Source organism: Panthera uncia, chromosome B4 (genome assembly GCF_023721935.1).
Source record: "Panthera uncia isolate 11264 chromosome B4, Puncia_PCG_1.0, whole genome shotgun sequence".
Taxonomy (NCBI): Eukaryota; Metazoa; Chordata; class Mammalia; order Carnivora; family Felidae; genus Panthera; species Panthera uncia.
Genome location: NC_064809.1, coordinates 6390381 through 6407195, shown reverse-complemented (window position 1 = coordinate 6407195; position 16815 = coordinate 6390381). Strand labels below are relative to the sequence as shown.

Here is a 16815-nt window from a genome sequence, read left to right as displayed (position 1 = left end):
TTGGTAACACTACCTTGTAAAACCATCTGGAGCCGGTGCTGTTTAGGTTTGTGTTGTGTTGTGTATGAATTTATTTCCATGAAAGGTTGTGAAGTTTAGCCATGGTTACCACTTCTGTGGGAGACAGTTTTGGTAATGTCTGTATATTTGCAGACGAATATTATATGTTCATATAATACATATTTAGATATTCGTATAATTATATAGTATCTGTTTTAGCCGTGCTTTCCCATTTACCGTCAGAGTGTTCCATTTGGCCAACCTTATTAATTGAACTGTTCAACCGTTACATATTCTCTATTTTTGTTTGTTCTATGATTTTCTAGAAAGAGCATCAAAATATCGTGAGACTGAAGATCTGTCCACTTGTGTGTGTGTGTGTGTGTGTGTGTGTGTGAAGCATTCAGGTTCAGGACCGCTAGAGCTTGCTTGTGTTGGTTCTCTGTATCCCTAGTCATTCATTTTGTTTTACAGCCTCTTCCGTTTCTTTCTGTGGGTTGTGATTTCTCGTGGTGAACTGAGTTTCAGTGGTGCTTGTTATTTCTGTGCGAGTTCCCTCATCCTTAGAGTGAAGTAATTCCTTCCATCTGGTTTTGCATTAGAGTCTGCCCAGTGTTCTAAGAATTTTGCAAGTCCTAGAGTATTTATTACCGTCTTTATCTCCTCTGATTTTTTTTTTTAATTTTTTAATTTATTTTTGGGACAGAGAGAGAGAGACAGAGCATGAACGGGGGAGGGGCAGAGAGAGAGGGAGACACAGAATCGGAAACAGGCTCCAGGCTCCGAGCCATCAGCCCAGAGCCCGACGCGGGGCTCGAACTCACGGACCGCGAGATCGTGACCTGAGCCGAAGTCGGCCGCTCAACCGACTGAGCCACCCAGGCGCCCCTCCTCTGATTTTTAAAATCGGTGTTACTCACTTACGCATCCCCGGCACCTGAAACAGTGCCTGGTACGTGCCCGTGTCCCTGGTTATTGGAGGGAGGAACGAATGGACGAATGTCACGTGCATTTGTCATCCTGTACGATACAGATTGCAAATTTGCCCAGCCTCCCCACGGATGCCCCTGGCTTGGAGGAGCTCGGGACTCCTCTCTCTCCCCCCTTAAGCGGAGCCCTGGGCAGGGAGCGGCCGTGTCTGCTCCTTGTCCCTTTCGGTGAGCTGACGTTGTCTGGTCCCGTTTTCGCAGACTGGGCAGCTGACCGGGGCCGGGCGTTTTATGGTGGTCTCTGCTCCTGCTGCTCTCCTCTCTCAAGCCTGTGGTCATCTTTTGCCCCGTGTGAGCTCCAGACGTTCCTGGGCTGGTCGGCTCTGCCTTTGTGGGCCTCTTGGTGTTTTGGCATCTGGAGATTCTCTTCTCTTTCGGGTTTGGCTGTGTCATTCTTTTTATTACTACCGTAGTTCATCTGGCACCTGAGAGGGTCCCTCTTGTTACTGGATTTGGAGGTTTATTCTCGTTTCTAGCTTTCTGATTGATTCTTGAGCAAAAACCTGCTTTTGATTGAAAAGAGCTGGGGGAGTAAAACCCTTTGGGTGATTTTTTATATCTGAAAATATTTCCGATTGTTGGGAACTTACATCTCTCTGGCTTACTTACTCCTCAGTTTACTCTGTGGTTGAGGATTCTTACCATGGCTTTGCCATTGACAGCCGATATTTATGTGACGTTGGACTCTCTCCCGGGGACACATCCACATCTCCTAACATGGCAGGCTTCGAGGGAGGGCACGTGCCCTTTAGCGAACAGCACAGGGGAAAAGAAGTACTTGGCGTAGTTACTGGTGTGCCAGAAGTCAGCCTTCTTGCCTGGGAGCCTGTACAAAGACTCCTCCAGGAACCGAGTGGAGAGACTATTGAGAAATCTTGCCCAGGAAGAGACGGACTGGTTCCGGGGGCTGCGTGTGCCCCCTGAGGAGTGTGGCCTTGCTTCCTCACCCGTTCATCCTGCTTCCCCGACAAGGTGGCGGCGAAGGTCACCTGAGGGGAGGCCATCACGCGCTTAGCCTTAGCGAGTCCCAGGACCTCAGTGGAAGCCTGGAGGGAGACCACCTTTCAGGAAGACCGGTGCCGTGAGCGAGAGTCCAGTAAAGCTGTCCCAACAGTCCATGAGATTTTCTGAGGAAGGATGAGGAACCCGTTCTTACAACGTGGCTTCTTTTGTGTCCTCTTGCGTTCTCATATCTCAGGTCTGGTACGTGCCGATCTTTGGCGATGATCACGTCGTTTTCCCTTTCAAAGAGATGTTGAACTGAAAGCTAAATGAGTCCTCTGTTCACACCAGATGTCGAGCACCTCAGTGCTGTAAAGGTGCTCCGGGGTGGAGATGTCCTTATGGGGCTGTGTGTTCTTCAGTCATTGGGGGGGGGGGGGGGGCATGTCCAGAACTTTCTTTCCTGCTTCTCCATGTCAGCCTCCATCCTGGAGTCACAGTTCCCACACGGTGTGTGTCCCTCAGGACCTGCTGGAGCAGGTGACACGGAACCAGTCCCTGTCTCATTCACATCTTAACAGCGGCGAACCTGAGTCCAGCAACCTGGAGACTGAGGGAAAAATCATTGAGTGAAATGCATTTCCCTGTTGGGGAAAGTGTTACTAACTTATTAGAACTTCAATTTATTAGGTTAAAGACTATTTTTTAATTATAGTTTTACTACGTATCCATTCTTTAAAATTTTGAAAACAAAAGGAGAGAAGTTTCCTATCCTGAAGAAACAACGTTTGGTATATATTCTCTCAGATTTCTGTTGCCTAGAATATGTAACTTTGTATATCGGTTTAATTATTTTACACACACGAATTTGCCACCTACATGCCAAAATGTCTTCTACTTTAAATGACTGGAAAGTTCCATGATTGGCAGGTAAATAATTGACTTAGGGATACCTGGGTGGCTCAGTTGGTTAAGCATCTGATTCTGATTTCAGTTGGGTTATGATTTTGGGACCCCGCATCAATCCGTGCTCGGGATTCTCTCTCTCCCTCTCTGTTTGTCCTTCCCCGCCCACCCTCAAAATAAATAGATAAACTTGAAAAAATTGATTGAAACACGCCCCTGTTGTTTGTCTGTATTGTTCTCGTCTGCTTTTATGCATAAAATGTTTGCACGGCATCCTGTTATTTCTGTAGGATACTTCATAATGGAGTTCCTGCTCTGTTCACACCCCAGCTCACTCTGTCCACCCCACAATCCCCCTTGTTCTTTCTAGAACATTCTGGACCTGCTTCTGGCCTTTTGCAGTTGTTGGCCCCTCCCACTGGCACCCCCTTCCCCTAGGTGGCTGCAGGACTTGCTTCCTCAGTTCCTAGGTTTTTCAGCGTTTTGTGAAGACTTCAGCCCTCCCTTTGCCTATAGCACTGATTGTCTGATTTTTTTTCTATTTGTGTATTATGTGTCTCCTCCCACTGCAGCGTAAGCTTGCCTGCGTAAAGGTTTTTGTCTTTGGTCCTTTCTGTATGCTTAGAACTAGAACCATGCCCGGCATGTAGCATGCACCTAATAAATGCTTTCAATGATATCATATGTGAATGAACAAATGGGTAGAGTGGAGAGGAGACCCCTTCTTAAGGACTTTGACAATTGCCAAATTGGCATCTGTGGTGGATTTTTGAGATTATATGCCAACCAGAAATGCATAAAAGCACCTGTTTCCCAACAGTCTTTGCAGTGGTGGATTTTTTATTCTTGTTTTTCATTTTGACAGTCACGTAGACGTCAGAGGTGAAACTCTTTTGCTGATATTGTTTTTGAAGGTTGTACAAGTTTGCTTGTTTGTATGTTTTCCATATTCACCCAGCGTAGAAGGGCAGCTCTTACTCTGTGTCTATTTTATTACAGAAGTGTGTCTTTTTTTACATCCTTCCCTTCCCTCCATCCTCCCATGATGGTGTCTGGGATGTCGTGGTTCGCTTCCTGGTGCAAAAGGCATGAGAACACCATGGTTATCGGGGTGGGAGGGTGTCACGATTCACTTCCTGCTGCAGAGGCAAATAGACCACCATGATTTTCTGAGGTTGTCCTGATTCACTTCCTGGTGCTGAGGAGAGTCCCAGCTTCTCCAGTTCCAACAGGAACTGGCTAAAATCAGGATTCTGTTAGCAGATGAAAAGCTGGACGTTGGCTCTTGGGAGGCAGTCATGGCGTATTCCACATGCTGAATTAGCTCTTGATTGATTGACTAGTGCCTTGACTGACTATCCTTTAAAATAGGGCAAAGGTCTGCACTTTCAAATAATTTTTTTTAATGTTTTTTTTATTTTTGACAGAGAGAGAGATAGAGCATGAGCGGGGGAGGGGCAGAGAGAGAGACACACACACACAGAACCCAAAGCAGGCTCCGGGCTCTGAGCTGTCAGCACAGAGCCCGACGCGGGGCTCCAACTCACGGACTGCGAGATCATGACCTGAGCCGAAGTCGGACGCTCAACCGACTGAGCCCCCAAGAGCCCCTCAAGTAATTTTTATTAAAATAATATATGATCATTATTGAAAACTTGGAAAATACAAAGAGATAGAAGAAAAACACATCCACGAGTCCCACCATCCAGATAACTACTATGTGGATAGTTACCACTACGACATTTTCCTTGCATTTCCTCTGGTCTTTTTCTTTGCATACTTTCATAAAAATCTGTTAATTCTGTATATGCTTGTGCCAGGAAGTCTTTCCATCTAGACCTATAGCAATAAGGTTCTCATAATTTTTTTTTTCACAAACTATGCAGTTTCGTGCCTGTGTGATTTTCCGTGGACCTTAGATAAGTCATATATCATTTCCTATTTTGGGATGTAAGGTTGTCCCACCGATAATAATGCCATTGTACCTTAATGTGTAACACTTTTTCAGCTTTTAGGACCGTTGTGAAATTGTTGTGTCAAAGTTCATGAACATTTTACTGCCAAATTGTTTTCCCAAAGAATTACCCACTTGCAGTCCCAATAGTAATGTTTGCAAGTGGGGCTGTTTTGTGCCAATTAATTTGTATCGTAAGGAAATGGGTCATCGACCTGTTCTCTTTTGGACCTGTAGCAGTTGGAACTTCGTTCAGAATAAACACTAATAAAAGCTTAAATAACTCCAGTGGCCATGGTTCAACAGTCCCCTGTGGCAGCTTGTTGAGGATTTTAACAGCCCAAGGGGTTTTGATTTCCTTTTATTTTCTTTTCCCCTCTGCTATTTTCCTCCCTCCTGGGTTTAAAACATGTTTTCGTAGCTACAGTTAAGCCTTAGTACTTCTTGTTCTGTCTTTGTTGATTAATGAGTATAATTGACCCCTGTTGTCTCTATTATACAAGCCACAGCAATTTGTTTTTATGTAGCAGATATTTTCTGAGCTGTCACAAAACTGCCTTACAAAGAGAGAGCTCATTATCTGCCTGAAGGAAAGGAATTTTAAGTGATGAAGTGAATAAAGGTCCCTATGAGAAGGAGGAGGAGAAGTCTAGGCTATTCGGATGTTCAAGGAACAGTGGGGGCAAAATAATCCATTGTTGCTTAGGTACCGGGCCAGACTTGGTTAGATCTTGAAATTGTTAGATTAAAAATGCCTCCCCATAGAGACAGTCTTGAAGACTGATACAGAAGCATGGAATGTAGGTCTGAGAAACCATAGAGCATGACATTGGATGGAGTGGGTTGCAGCCTATGGGAAGTTCACGATTACGAACACGATTATAGAAATCCCAGCTAAATGCCTCTGGAGGGGGAGTAGAGGTGGCTTGTAAGTTGGAAGGTTTTATCTGAACAGATATTGACCTTAAAGAATATCCAGATTTCCATGTTCTATCAGAAGATGGCTTGTTTTTCATTTATGTAGTTCCCCCCTGCCCCACCATTTCTTCTTTGCTCCCGTGATCTTGATGAGATTTTCCTCAGCTCACCAAATGAACTAAGGAATCAGCAGAGGTCGAGGGGAAGAGACATTGCAACACAGTGCGATCTTGGCTTTAGCGAAGTCAGTCTGCCACAACCCTGAGAAATGGGGTCCTTGTGCCTCGGGAACCATCTTGTCTTCAGCTAGTCTATGGCAAGCTCCTCTGGGGAGCGTCCTGTCACATAACCTCTCTTCATCAACCCTGCCACACTTTTCTCGGAGGAGAAGAGGAAGGAATTAACCACACACAAGGACGGGCACAATTCCTAAGCAGCAGCAGTTACTTAATCCCTAACGATGGCTCTGAATTATGGAACGCGACAGCTGGAGGGGCCTTGAAGGTCACCTCTTTATTTTGTGAATGAGGAAAGTCAGACACGGAAGATTTTTTGCTTCTTCCTGGTTTCATCCAGTTCCTAGTAGAGCCGGCTCTAAAAACCCAGATGCTCTCCTTTCATACGGTCGGGTAGCTTCTCGGCAGTTTGAGTTGTCTTTTGGCAAACTCTTCTGTTCTTACACGTTTAAGGCGAGGATTTGATCCAGAATAGCTCCAGACGAACTATTCTCAAAGTGCAAGGTTCTGTTCATTGTAAAGAAACTTGCAGTACCTTATTTAAAGCATATTTTGTTTTATTCTGTTTTGTGGGTAAGCGTTGAGAAAAAAAAAAAAAGTTGGTTTGGTTCCTTCCAGAAACCTCTGATGCAAGAGCCGTCTGGCTCTGGAGAGAGGTGTTGGGGACAAGGGCAGGTAGGAAAACTTTCAGAATCTCTTTGAAACTAACTACCGGGAGTAACAGCATCTCAGAGCTGTAAGACGTTTTGCCCCCTTGTTGGTAAGAAATGAGGCCTTGTCAGCCTTTGTAGAATGACAGGGAGGTCGTAGGAAGAAAAGGGGTGCTTCGGCCATGGATGGTCAGCAGGGTAGGGGGGTTCAAGGATCAGCCCCTGGGCCAGAGGAGTACCAGTCCTTCTTTGCTCACCCCATCCCGTCTTCTAATGAAAACTGTGTAAATTGAGCTTCCTCAATGAAAAGAATACTTAGTATCTTGTACTCAGAGGTACAGACGGAGGTAGGAGGCAACAGTCCCTTGACTTTCTTTCTTCAATGAGGATCTTCTGTACTCTCCTTGTAGACGTGGGGTTTAGTAACTACAGGTCCCCATGTGATGTGAATTCGCAGGTGTGGAATTTACGATGATATGGGGAAGAGAAAATGAGGACTTGGCAGGACTTGGCAGGTCTTGGCTCGAAAACATAGTTAAGAAATCCCTCGTGGGTTTATTTTCCATGCACTTCAAACCCATCAAGGGAGAACGCCCAGGTGAGGGTTAGGGCGACGTTGTCCGCCGTTCTGACGAATCCTGATTGGTAGAACGCTGTTCGTCCTCATCGCCATCCTTGGTTCACAAGAAGCACAAATAACACCCGTATGAAGAGCCGTCCCCCTATCTGGGTTAGAGCGCACACCCAATGCTGTGCTTATGTTCTGATTTAGAACTGTTTCCTCTTCCCACGACCTTCCCAAGACCTTCTCCCATGGCTTGTCATGGTGGGCATGATGGATGTACTTGAATTGCGACCCCTCCTGCCAAATGAAACGAAGAAAGAGAAGAACCCACTTTGGCAACATCGCTATTCCATTACGCTTATTAGCACGAGTGAAGAGCTGTTTCTCCAAACAACCCCCGCCCCCACCGTGTCTCAGAGGTGCCCCCCCCAGCGGGGCCCCCAGAGGGGGCCACCTTTCCCGATGCTCACTTCCTTCCTCTCCCTGGGTGCTGTCCGAGGACGGGCTGCCCGCCCGCACCCCCCGGCCTCTGGAGGCTCTCTTTCTCACGAACACCTCAACTCCTTGTTTGCTGTTTGTTTTACTTTCTGTTACTCTTTAAAAACCCTCCCCCGAGGTAGTGTTTTCCAATAAAGTCTCACGGTTTTCCACGAAGATATCGAGAAGTTCACAGGAACTCTCAGGCCTGACGTGGAGGGAGGTATCACTGTGTTTTTCCGCAAAACGCACTGTACGAATGGGTTGTGTATAACATCCTGTCTCGATGCTGCTGCCCCAGAGCACGTCCGTCCACCGGCGGGTGCCGATGTGGGTCAGTGCCATCCTTCGTGCGGTTTCAGACCCCACATCGCGGTCACGATGGAACACCCGCCCTGTATTTCGTACTTTGTGTTTTTCCACGCGTTCCCTGTGAAGTCTGACGTGCCGTCAGGCACGAGAAGGGACTTCACCCTCTGGGGTCCTGTATTTTCACCGCTTACTGATTTAACTAGTGACACCCTCTGAAGCTATTTATTTGGTTAACGCTGTTCTGTGTTTTCGCCCCGTGCAGGTTACTCTGGCCAGGACTTCGACTGGGCAGATTATCACAAGCAGCATGGGACCGAGGAAGCGCCTCCCTTCGGCTTCAGGAATGTAAGGAGCTTGGTGCTTGCTACTGCTTTGTTCCTAGATGTTGTTCACCGTGAACTTTGTAAGTTGCTTCCCGTTCGTGAGCAAGATGAGTGTGCTGCCGTGGACCACAGGATCCTTACTAAGCTTTCGTAGTTTTTGCAAAGGCCTCCTTCAGGTTGTGTGTTAGGGTGACTCTGGGGTGTTGGAGCACAGCCGCTGCTACGTGTATGGTGGCTCGGTATAAGTTCATGTCTCACTTATGGAAGGGTCCGGTGTGTTCTAGATTAGCACAGGCTTCTTACTACGGTGAGCCTGGGCCTCAGGAGAGCCTCTGGCTTCATCCCCTGAGTCTAGTGAGCAGATCAAATAGCAATGTGTGTGTGTGTGTGTGTGTGTGTGTGTTCACACGGGTATACTTGTTATAGGAGTTCGTTGTATCAGGTGGCTTATCAAGTATTCATTTAGACTGGATCAACCCTGGGAACTATGAAAAGGCACATGGATTATTACGTCTATTCAGAATGAGGCACCGATGTATACAGCCTAGTGTGTTGAACGTGCATTTAGCTATGAAAGTTAATTCTTTATACTAAAGAAAAAAAAAAAGACTCAGTCCTCCAGTTGGGGACGGCAGGCATCACAGTGCAGAGTGCTCCCACATCAGAGACCTTTTCTGGACACGTCCTCCTCCAGCCGCTGATTCCTTGCTACCCCACCAATAACTCGTACTACGGGGATCATGGCACATGACAGCTGAGAGGTGGAAGGGGCTGGCTCAATCGAGAAGCTCACTACCGAGCTTAAGTCCAAGGTGGATTTTGAAGAATTAAGTAGGTCGGTCACTGGGTCAGCTTGACCCCATAAATGCAGAAACACATCCATGGCAGAGTCGGAAATCGGGGCTCCTGAAACCAACAAAGGGACTTTCTGCCGGCTGATGCTGCTTTTGCACAAAGCTGGTTCTTCTGCGGTGCACGGAAAGATCTGCGTGGTGAGGTGCGGTGGTATGTGCGGTGGGGACCCTCCCCCATACGTGTAGGCATTCGGAGGTGCCACCGAGAGGGTAGCCGCTGGTTAGCTCCCGGGGCTTATCAAGTCCAGTGCGGTCTTACTAGCCCTTTTACAGTGATAGTGCTTGTCGCAGAGCCCTGGCCTCGTTGCCTTGCAGTTAGGATCCTGGAGACACTTAGCACGTCCCCAGACCCCTTCGAAGTTGTGCTTTCTACCCGACCAAAGACATATTCGTTCCCTACCTCTTCACCCTTGGGAGGAAGATCCTGACGTGTCCCCTAGTTTCATGCGTAAGGAGGCGTTTCTTCTGCGACAATACGGTTCCACTGTCCTCTGCTCCCGTTCAACCAGCAGCTGGCCAAATGGGATTTAATAGAGGAAGTAGCCACATCCCCAGGTGGCCTCTGAGCTCCCAGGCTTTAGCTACCAGGACGAAATCTGTTTTAATGACTGTGCTGGCGTATTCATTAGGAATGCACTTGTTACAAATATGCCCGCTTTGTTCCCGGCTCCGCGTTTATGTAATCGACAGGATTGTCATCTGCCTGTTGGCATAGGTGTTGCATTCCTGGTGCTCTGCTGAATTTTGTTAGCTTGCCTCGAGTGCTCTTTAAGGGGATGCTTATCATGAATTCATTTTTTAATCACGCATCTTGTGTGCACTAGAGGAGAGGGGGTGTGGAAGTGGCTGCATGGGAGACATTTCCCCGGGGATGTTTAACAATCAGAGACGGTTCTGAGATGGATTGACACAGCGAAATGCTTAGTAAAATAAACTCACGGGTAACAGGTTTGCCATTGATCTTTATAAATTACCCTCAAGCAGCGAGTTTAAACGAAAATAGGTTATGCGGTTGTAGCTTTCCCTTATTAAGGAGGATCAAATGCATTTTAACTTACTTAGAGGCTTTTCAGGCAGCCTATCGAGTCATATTATCAAAAAGCTCAATACATAATATGCACGGATAGGCAGGATGACTTGTAGGAAAACAGCCTGCCTAGAATTTTCCTTGGTTCCTATTTCCAAAGAGACATAAAGGAGAAGAACAAATCGCTTTCTTACCGCATATGCTGGGTCATTTTGTTCTGGTTACATAAAGATATAATTGACCTGCAACTTAACGTATATAAATAGATACGTGAATGCAAATTAGCTTGGCGTCCTCCCACGGGTCAAGTAAGGATGTAATCTCTTGGTACTTACAGGAGCCCGTTTACTTCAGTTTATGTATTTCAAAATAGATACATGCAGTATTGTAATATCTGATTAAAATTTATAGCAGCGGATGCTTTGGGAAAATCTTACGCTTATTTTAAAATAGTGCGAGAAGGGAGTTTTGCTTGGAGTGTCGGCTGAGCTCCTGCTGAATTGACCCTCCGGCAGGTAGCAACTGTGGCTCCTGTGCAACTAGCTGAGGGATGTGGAGCGTGAACAAAACGGGCAGATCTGGAGGGGAGCAGGTGCTTGGAAGGAAGGAACACTGTGGGGTGACCGTGTGATTCTTTTCAGACTTCTGGCCTGAGGTCAGCCGCAGTGGACGACATAGGAGACGACAAAAGCAGTGATATAAAACTCACGGTCTTTCTGGCCTGATGAAGCAGATAACAGAATGTGAGCAACCACACCTGTTGGAAAGTGAGAGGAGTCTCAGATAGGGAAGAGTCAGGAGAGGGAACCGCACATTCTGTGTATACACTCTGCCTAAATCTTTGGCTGATCCGCAGAGCGTGTCTTTTCCAGGCAAACTCCAGGCAGCCTAGCTAAAGACAAAAGGCTGAGCTGGGATCTGAGCTCCTTCTCAAGAGACAGAGCGTGTAGTTTGAGTCCAAACAAGTTAACTGCTTGCGAACACAGAAAACCAGCACTCTCGGGAAGAACATAACACAATCCAGAGTCTATGCGACACGACATTGAAAACGTCCAGACTTCAGAATTGGTCAGCACACGAAGCCGCAGAAAAATCGGACTCATTTTCTGTAGAAAAGCTAATCGGTAGAGGCCAAACCCAGCATGATCCAGGTGTTGGAATTAGCAGACGTGTGTTCGAAAACTCCCGTTAAAACTCCGCTCAGAGGCGTAAAGTAGTGGTTCTCAAAGTGCAGTCCTGAGGCCAGCCTCCAGTACCACCTGGGAACCTTTTGGAAATACAAAATCTGTAGCCTCACCGCAGATCACATGAATCGTGAACTTTGGGCTAAGGCCCAGCAGTCTTTGTTTTTTTTTAAAGGTTCTCTAGATGATTCAGATGCTTGCTAAAGTTTGAGAAGGAAAATATGAATGAGAAAGTAAGAAGTTAGGGTTCTGTGTCTCCCCCCCCCCCCGTCCTTCCCCAGCTCACACTCTCTCAAAAATAAACAAACGTTAAAAAAATATTAAAAAAGAAAAAAACCTTGGCCAGTATTTGTGCAGACTCTTAACAAGAAAGGTCTTTGCTACTTGACATTCTACACGTGGCTCAGAATTTTCCTCAATGTTGGGAATGAGAGCAGGAGAGCTCCTCTGTGTTGAAGAAACAAGGGCCAGAATGTACCAAAGCAGCTGAAATTATAAATGAGAAAGTTCTGGAATCTCTGTGGGACCCAAGCAACATAAATACAAAGACACCCAACATAGTCGAACTGCTGACAACCAAATGTAAAGAGAAAAATCTTGAAAGCATCCGGAGAAAAAAATGATATGTTTCAAGTAGAGGAACAACAACGTACATAGCGAACTTCTCATCAGAGACAAGGGGTGCCAGAAGGCAGTGAACCAATGTTTGTGGAGTACTAAAAGAAAAAACCCACAATTCTACATGCACCAAAGGTAACATTTCCTGAATGAAGGTAACAGACAGTTCGGGGCGCCTGGTGGCTTAGTCAGTTAAGTGTCTGACTCTTGGTTTCAGCTCAGGTCATGATCTTGTGGTTCGTGAGATCAAGCCCCGCATCGGACTCTGCACTGACAGTGCAGAGCCTGCTTGGGATTCTCTCTCGCTCCCCCTCTCTCTGCCCCTCCCCTGCTCACCCTCCCCCCCCCCCCCATAAATAAATAAACGTTTTTAAAAAAAACCTGACACTTCACCAAGGAAGATACACAAATGACAAAGAAACATGTGAAAACATGCTCAACATCATTCGTCGTAGAGAAAATGCAAGTTCCAGCCATGATCAGCTGGCACTGGACACCTATTGGGTTAAAATTTGCAAAAGTGCCAATACCAAGTGCTGGTGAAGATGTTTAGCAGCGGGAACACCACACACTGCTGATGGGAACGCAACATTTGGCGGTTAGTTTGGTGGTTTCTTAGAATGTTAAACGTACATTTCCCATGTGGTCCAGCAATTCCATTTCTAGAGAAATGAAACTATGTCATAGGCTACATTGTATTCCCCAAAATTCATATGATGAAGTCCTAACCCGTAGTACCTTAGCACATGAGAAGTATGTGGAGTTAGAATGTTTTTTAATGTTTGTTTATTTTTGAGAGAGAGAGAGAGAGAGACAGACAGAGACAGAGACAGAGTATGAGCACGGGGAGGGGCAGAGAGAGAGAGAGAGAGACCCAGAAGAAGCAGGCTTCAGGCTCCAAGCTGTCAGCACAGAGCCCAATGTGGGGCTCAAACCCATGAACCGCAAGATTCGAAGTTGGACGCTTAACTGACTGAGCCACCCAGGCGCCCCTGGAGTTAAGAGTTTCTGAAGACGCAATTAAGGGAGCATGAAACCCTACGGGTAGACCTTAATCCAAAATGAGTGGTGTCCATACAAGAAGTGGAAATTAGGATGCAGACAGCATGCGGGGAGGAAGGAACGTTCGGAGATACAGGGAGAAGGTGGCTGTCTACAAGCCAGAGAGAGTCCTCAGAAGAAAGCGGCCCTACCGACACGTTGATCTCCGGCTTGCAGGCTCTGGAACTGAGAGGTGAATTTCTGTCGGTAAAGCCACCCAGTCTGTGGTATTGCGTTCGGGCATCGCAAGCAGACTGATACACCCTGTTCACACAGAAACTTGCGCTTGACTGTTTACAGCGGCTTTATTCACGACCACCAGCAATTGGACACAGCTCGGATGTCCTTCAGGTGGTTAAGGGGTGGACTGTGGCACATCTACAGAAACTACTCAGCAGTACAACAGAATGAACTTTCCGTTCGTGCGGTAGCATGGATGAATGTCAAATGCATTTTGCTTAAGTGGAAGAAGCCGGACCGCACCGTGTATGGTTCCGTTTCTGTGATATTATGGAAAAGGCACAACTCTGGGAACAGAAGACGGGCCCGTGGTGCAGGAATTGGGAGTCTGGGAGGGATTGATCACCGAAGGGCCAGTGCAAAAGCATTTCGGAGGTGAAGGGACTCCTCTGCGTGTTGATTGACGTTAATGACCATACGACTGTACGGGAGCCTCAGGAACAGGGCACCGAAAAGAGCGAATTTTCCTACGTGTAAATTTTTATTTTTATTTTTATTTTTTAATGTTTATTTATTTGGAGAGAGAGAGGGGGAGGGAGAGAGAGACTCCCAAGCTCAGAGCCCGATGCGGGGCTCGATCCCACCACTGTGAGATCACGACCTGAGCTGAAACTAAGAATGGGACACTTAACCGACTGAGCCACCCATGCGCCCCTCCTGTGTGCAAACTTTTAAAAAGAAGTGAATTTAGAACGTAAATAAAAGTAAGCCCAAGGCATACATGTAACACAAAGACCATTTCAGATAAAACCATGGGGATTCGTCACCAGTAGACCTCTATAAACAACGCTAGTGGGTGTTCTTCAGGCCACATGGAGACTCAGGCTGTCTCCTCACACCCTCGAATATGCCTAGGCGTGATGTGAGTGAGAAGCAGAGGGAAGGAAAAGAAATGATTTGCACGTCCGTGGTCGCGTGGAAATAAGGGCATGCGTGGGTCTAGAAAGAGACCATATCCACCCTCTCATTGGACAGATATTATTAGGCGCCTGCTGTTTGCCCGCGGAGTTCTAGCTCTGGGATGAAAACAAACTGGGCATGGTTCTTTTCTCGCGAATGGCAGGAGAAACCTTTGTCTTACGGAGGAGATCCGCGTGCATCGCGTGCGTGTGCATGCGTGCGTGCCTGCGTGCTCGCATCCCCGGCGGGCCCCTCTGTTGCTGCGCGATCCCCTGCTGTGGTGTCCTCTGGCTCAGTGTCCGCTCTTTTCTCTTTCAGACGTCATTCAGTCGGGGTTTCACAACGAACATGAAACTGGAAGCCGTCAACCCCAGGAACCCGGGAGAGCTCTGCGTGGCCTCTGTGGTCAGCGTGAAGGGGCGGCTGATGTGGCTTCACCTGGAAGGTACGCACCGTTGGCGGTCGTTCTGGGGAACTTAGGGCGCGTCTGGAAGCGGCAGGGTGCACGTAGTACTTCTCAGAAACAACGCCTTTTGCCTTCCTTTTCCTTAAACAGACCTGAAATTATTCAGTGTTCTTAAATGAGTCAAACTCATCGAACACAAATTTGTTCAGAGTCTCTCGTCTTGACTCATGATTTCATGAAAGGAGACACTGGTGTGATAATTATGTTTGGAACACAGTGGCCTTTTTGCATCTGTGATTATAAAAGCTAGTGTCACAATGAAATTAATATGAGCCACTAACGCTGGTATTTGAGGTCTTGGTTATTATGAGGATAAAATTATATATTTGCAATTTACTGTGAATAACACTCTGTACGTTGGTTTCTTCCATGGATCTTTAGTTGTACCTCGAAATAGTAACTAGAGATGACTTTCTCCCTAAATATGTAATACACAAGATTTAGCCTTACGTGTTTAATGATGTTTAAACTGTTGTTTATAGCTGTAGTTTGTTTATAATTGTGCAGATAATTCACAGAACATTCTACTTTATAAGCGGAACCTTGATCAGATTTTAGATTTGGAAAGACTACATTTTGTATGTTTTGTTTCTAGTGACGAAGAATTCAGATGAGTCTGATCTGTAAGGTTTTTCCCATTTTTCCGTGATCTGAATTCTTTGGGTTTATTTGTATCTCAGTCTCGTGACATTAATTATTTTAAACGTATATGGAAAAACAAGACTAGTCGCGAATGAGAAAATCATGGTAGCTGTCTCGGCCCACATTTTAACTGTCATGGCATCCCCTACCGCCACTGGAATGGAAAGTTTGGAAGGCCACGGAAGTGGTGCTCGTATCTTCCTCCTATCTCTTTAGGAAGAGCACATCTAAAAAGCACCAAAAGTTGTGAGGCTGACGATCTCCTAAATAGTAGAGTCCAAGGGAGTGAAAAGGGGAGAGAACAGTGACGGTAGGTGAGCGTCGCCTGTGTCCTCAATTCCCAGGAAAACAGTTTAAAATGTTACCGTGGTTTAGGATTTCAAAATCAACTTGAACTAAAAGAAAATCTCAAAAGGTTGATTGCTTGGTGGCTCTTCGAGTAAAATGGCCTCTAGTAGGAATCAGCCACAGTGCAGGCAGACACAGGCGGTACGGGGCGCTTTCTGCAGCCGCGGGAAGAGAACGCGACCTTACTTCCGTCACTACGTGTAAAGTTGAGTCACCTGCTGTTGGAAACACAGGATCCCTTCTGTGACTTCCCATCGCTCCATCAGACTTGCCACCTCATACTGGGCTAAGCCATGTTGCGAGATCGGGACCTTGCTTGCGTGATTCATTCGAAAGCAGACGCGGTAAAGTTCAAAGCCCACGTTTCATCATTATTTAGCACATCGTCGTCAAAATTCTTTGGCAGTCATTATTTATTTAGCGGTTTGTAGTTCCAGAGTGCTCTACAGCTGTTAATTACCTAACACAGACACGCAGGCAAAGCGTGTCCTGATTTTTATAGTTGGAGGAACGTTACGATATGCCCGGGGTCAGTTTCCTTCTCCTTGTCATCTTCGTCGCTTAATTCACCCAACCCTACAGATTCCCAATTCTTAAAAACAGGGGTGAGCAGCAACAGGGTAGAGTTAACATTTCTGACAGGCTTTTCTCCTTAATATTGTTTTTCACTGGGATATAAATTTCCATTTTTATAGCAAAGAAATGTGAGGCAGCTCATGTCAGCTGTTATTCTCCAGAGTGCTTTTTTATCCTGTAGCAGCGAGATCAGTTAGTGTTAGGAAGCAGAGCAGAAAATAAGTAGATCGTCCGTTTTTTCCCAGCCCTTACTCATTAAAAAAATTTTTTTATGAACGGTTTGTTGCATATTATCCACGTGGAATTCTTGATCAAAATCCTGTGTTTGTTGGATCGAATAAAGTAAAATCCCATTTTGTCTCTTGACTCTCGATTGTATTTTGGGTTTTTTTGGGGGGGGTTTGTTTTGGGCCCCCACTGAATATTACCTTTTAAAGTGCCAGTGAACTTAATGGCATTTATTTCTTGTTATTCCTCAGTTTTATGTATATACTGTTCTCTTTCCTTTGTCCTGGGAGCGCATGTTAGAGATTCGCTATGGTCACTTTGTGGCCGTTAAGTTATTTTTATGATGATGGTGATTCTGGTTATAGACCGCTTACTTGACACTTGAAACAGATCAAATACTTCATAACAATTCGTTAGTT

At 46.2% G+C, this 16815-nt stretch overlaps 1 protein-coding gene across 5 annotated transcripts in view; it reads left to right on the top strand.

Moving 5' to 3' along the window:
* SFMBT2 (Scm like with four mbt domains 2) overlaps positions 1-16815 on the top strand; it is a 227747-nt gene that overhangs the window by 151823 nt on the left and 59109 nt on the right. For all 5 annotated transcript variants that reach the window (XM_049626785.1, XM_049626784.1, XM_049626783.1 and 2 more), the window contains 2 exons: positions 8212-8294; positions 14455-14581. In XM_049626785.1, the coding sequence (XP_049482742.1) occupies positions 8212-8294; positions 14455-14581 (210 nt within the window). The remainder of the gene's footprint in view (positions 1-8211; positions 8295-14454; positions 14582-16815) is intronic.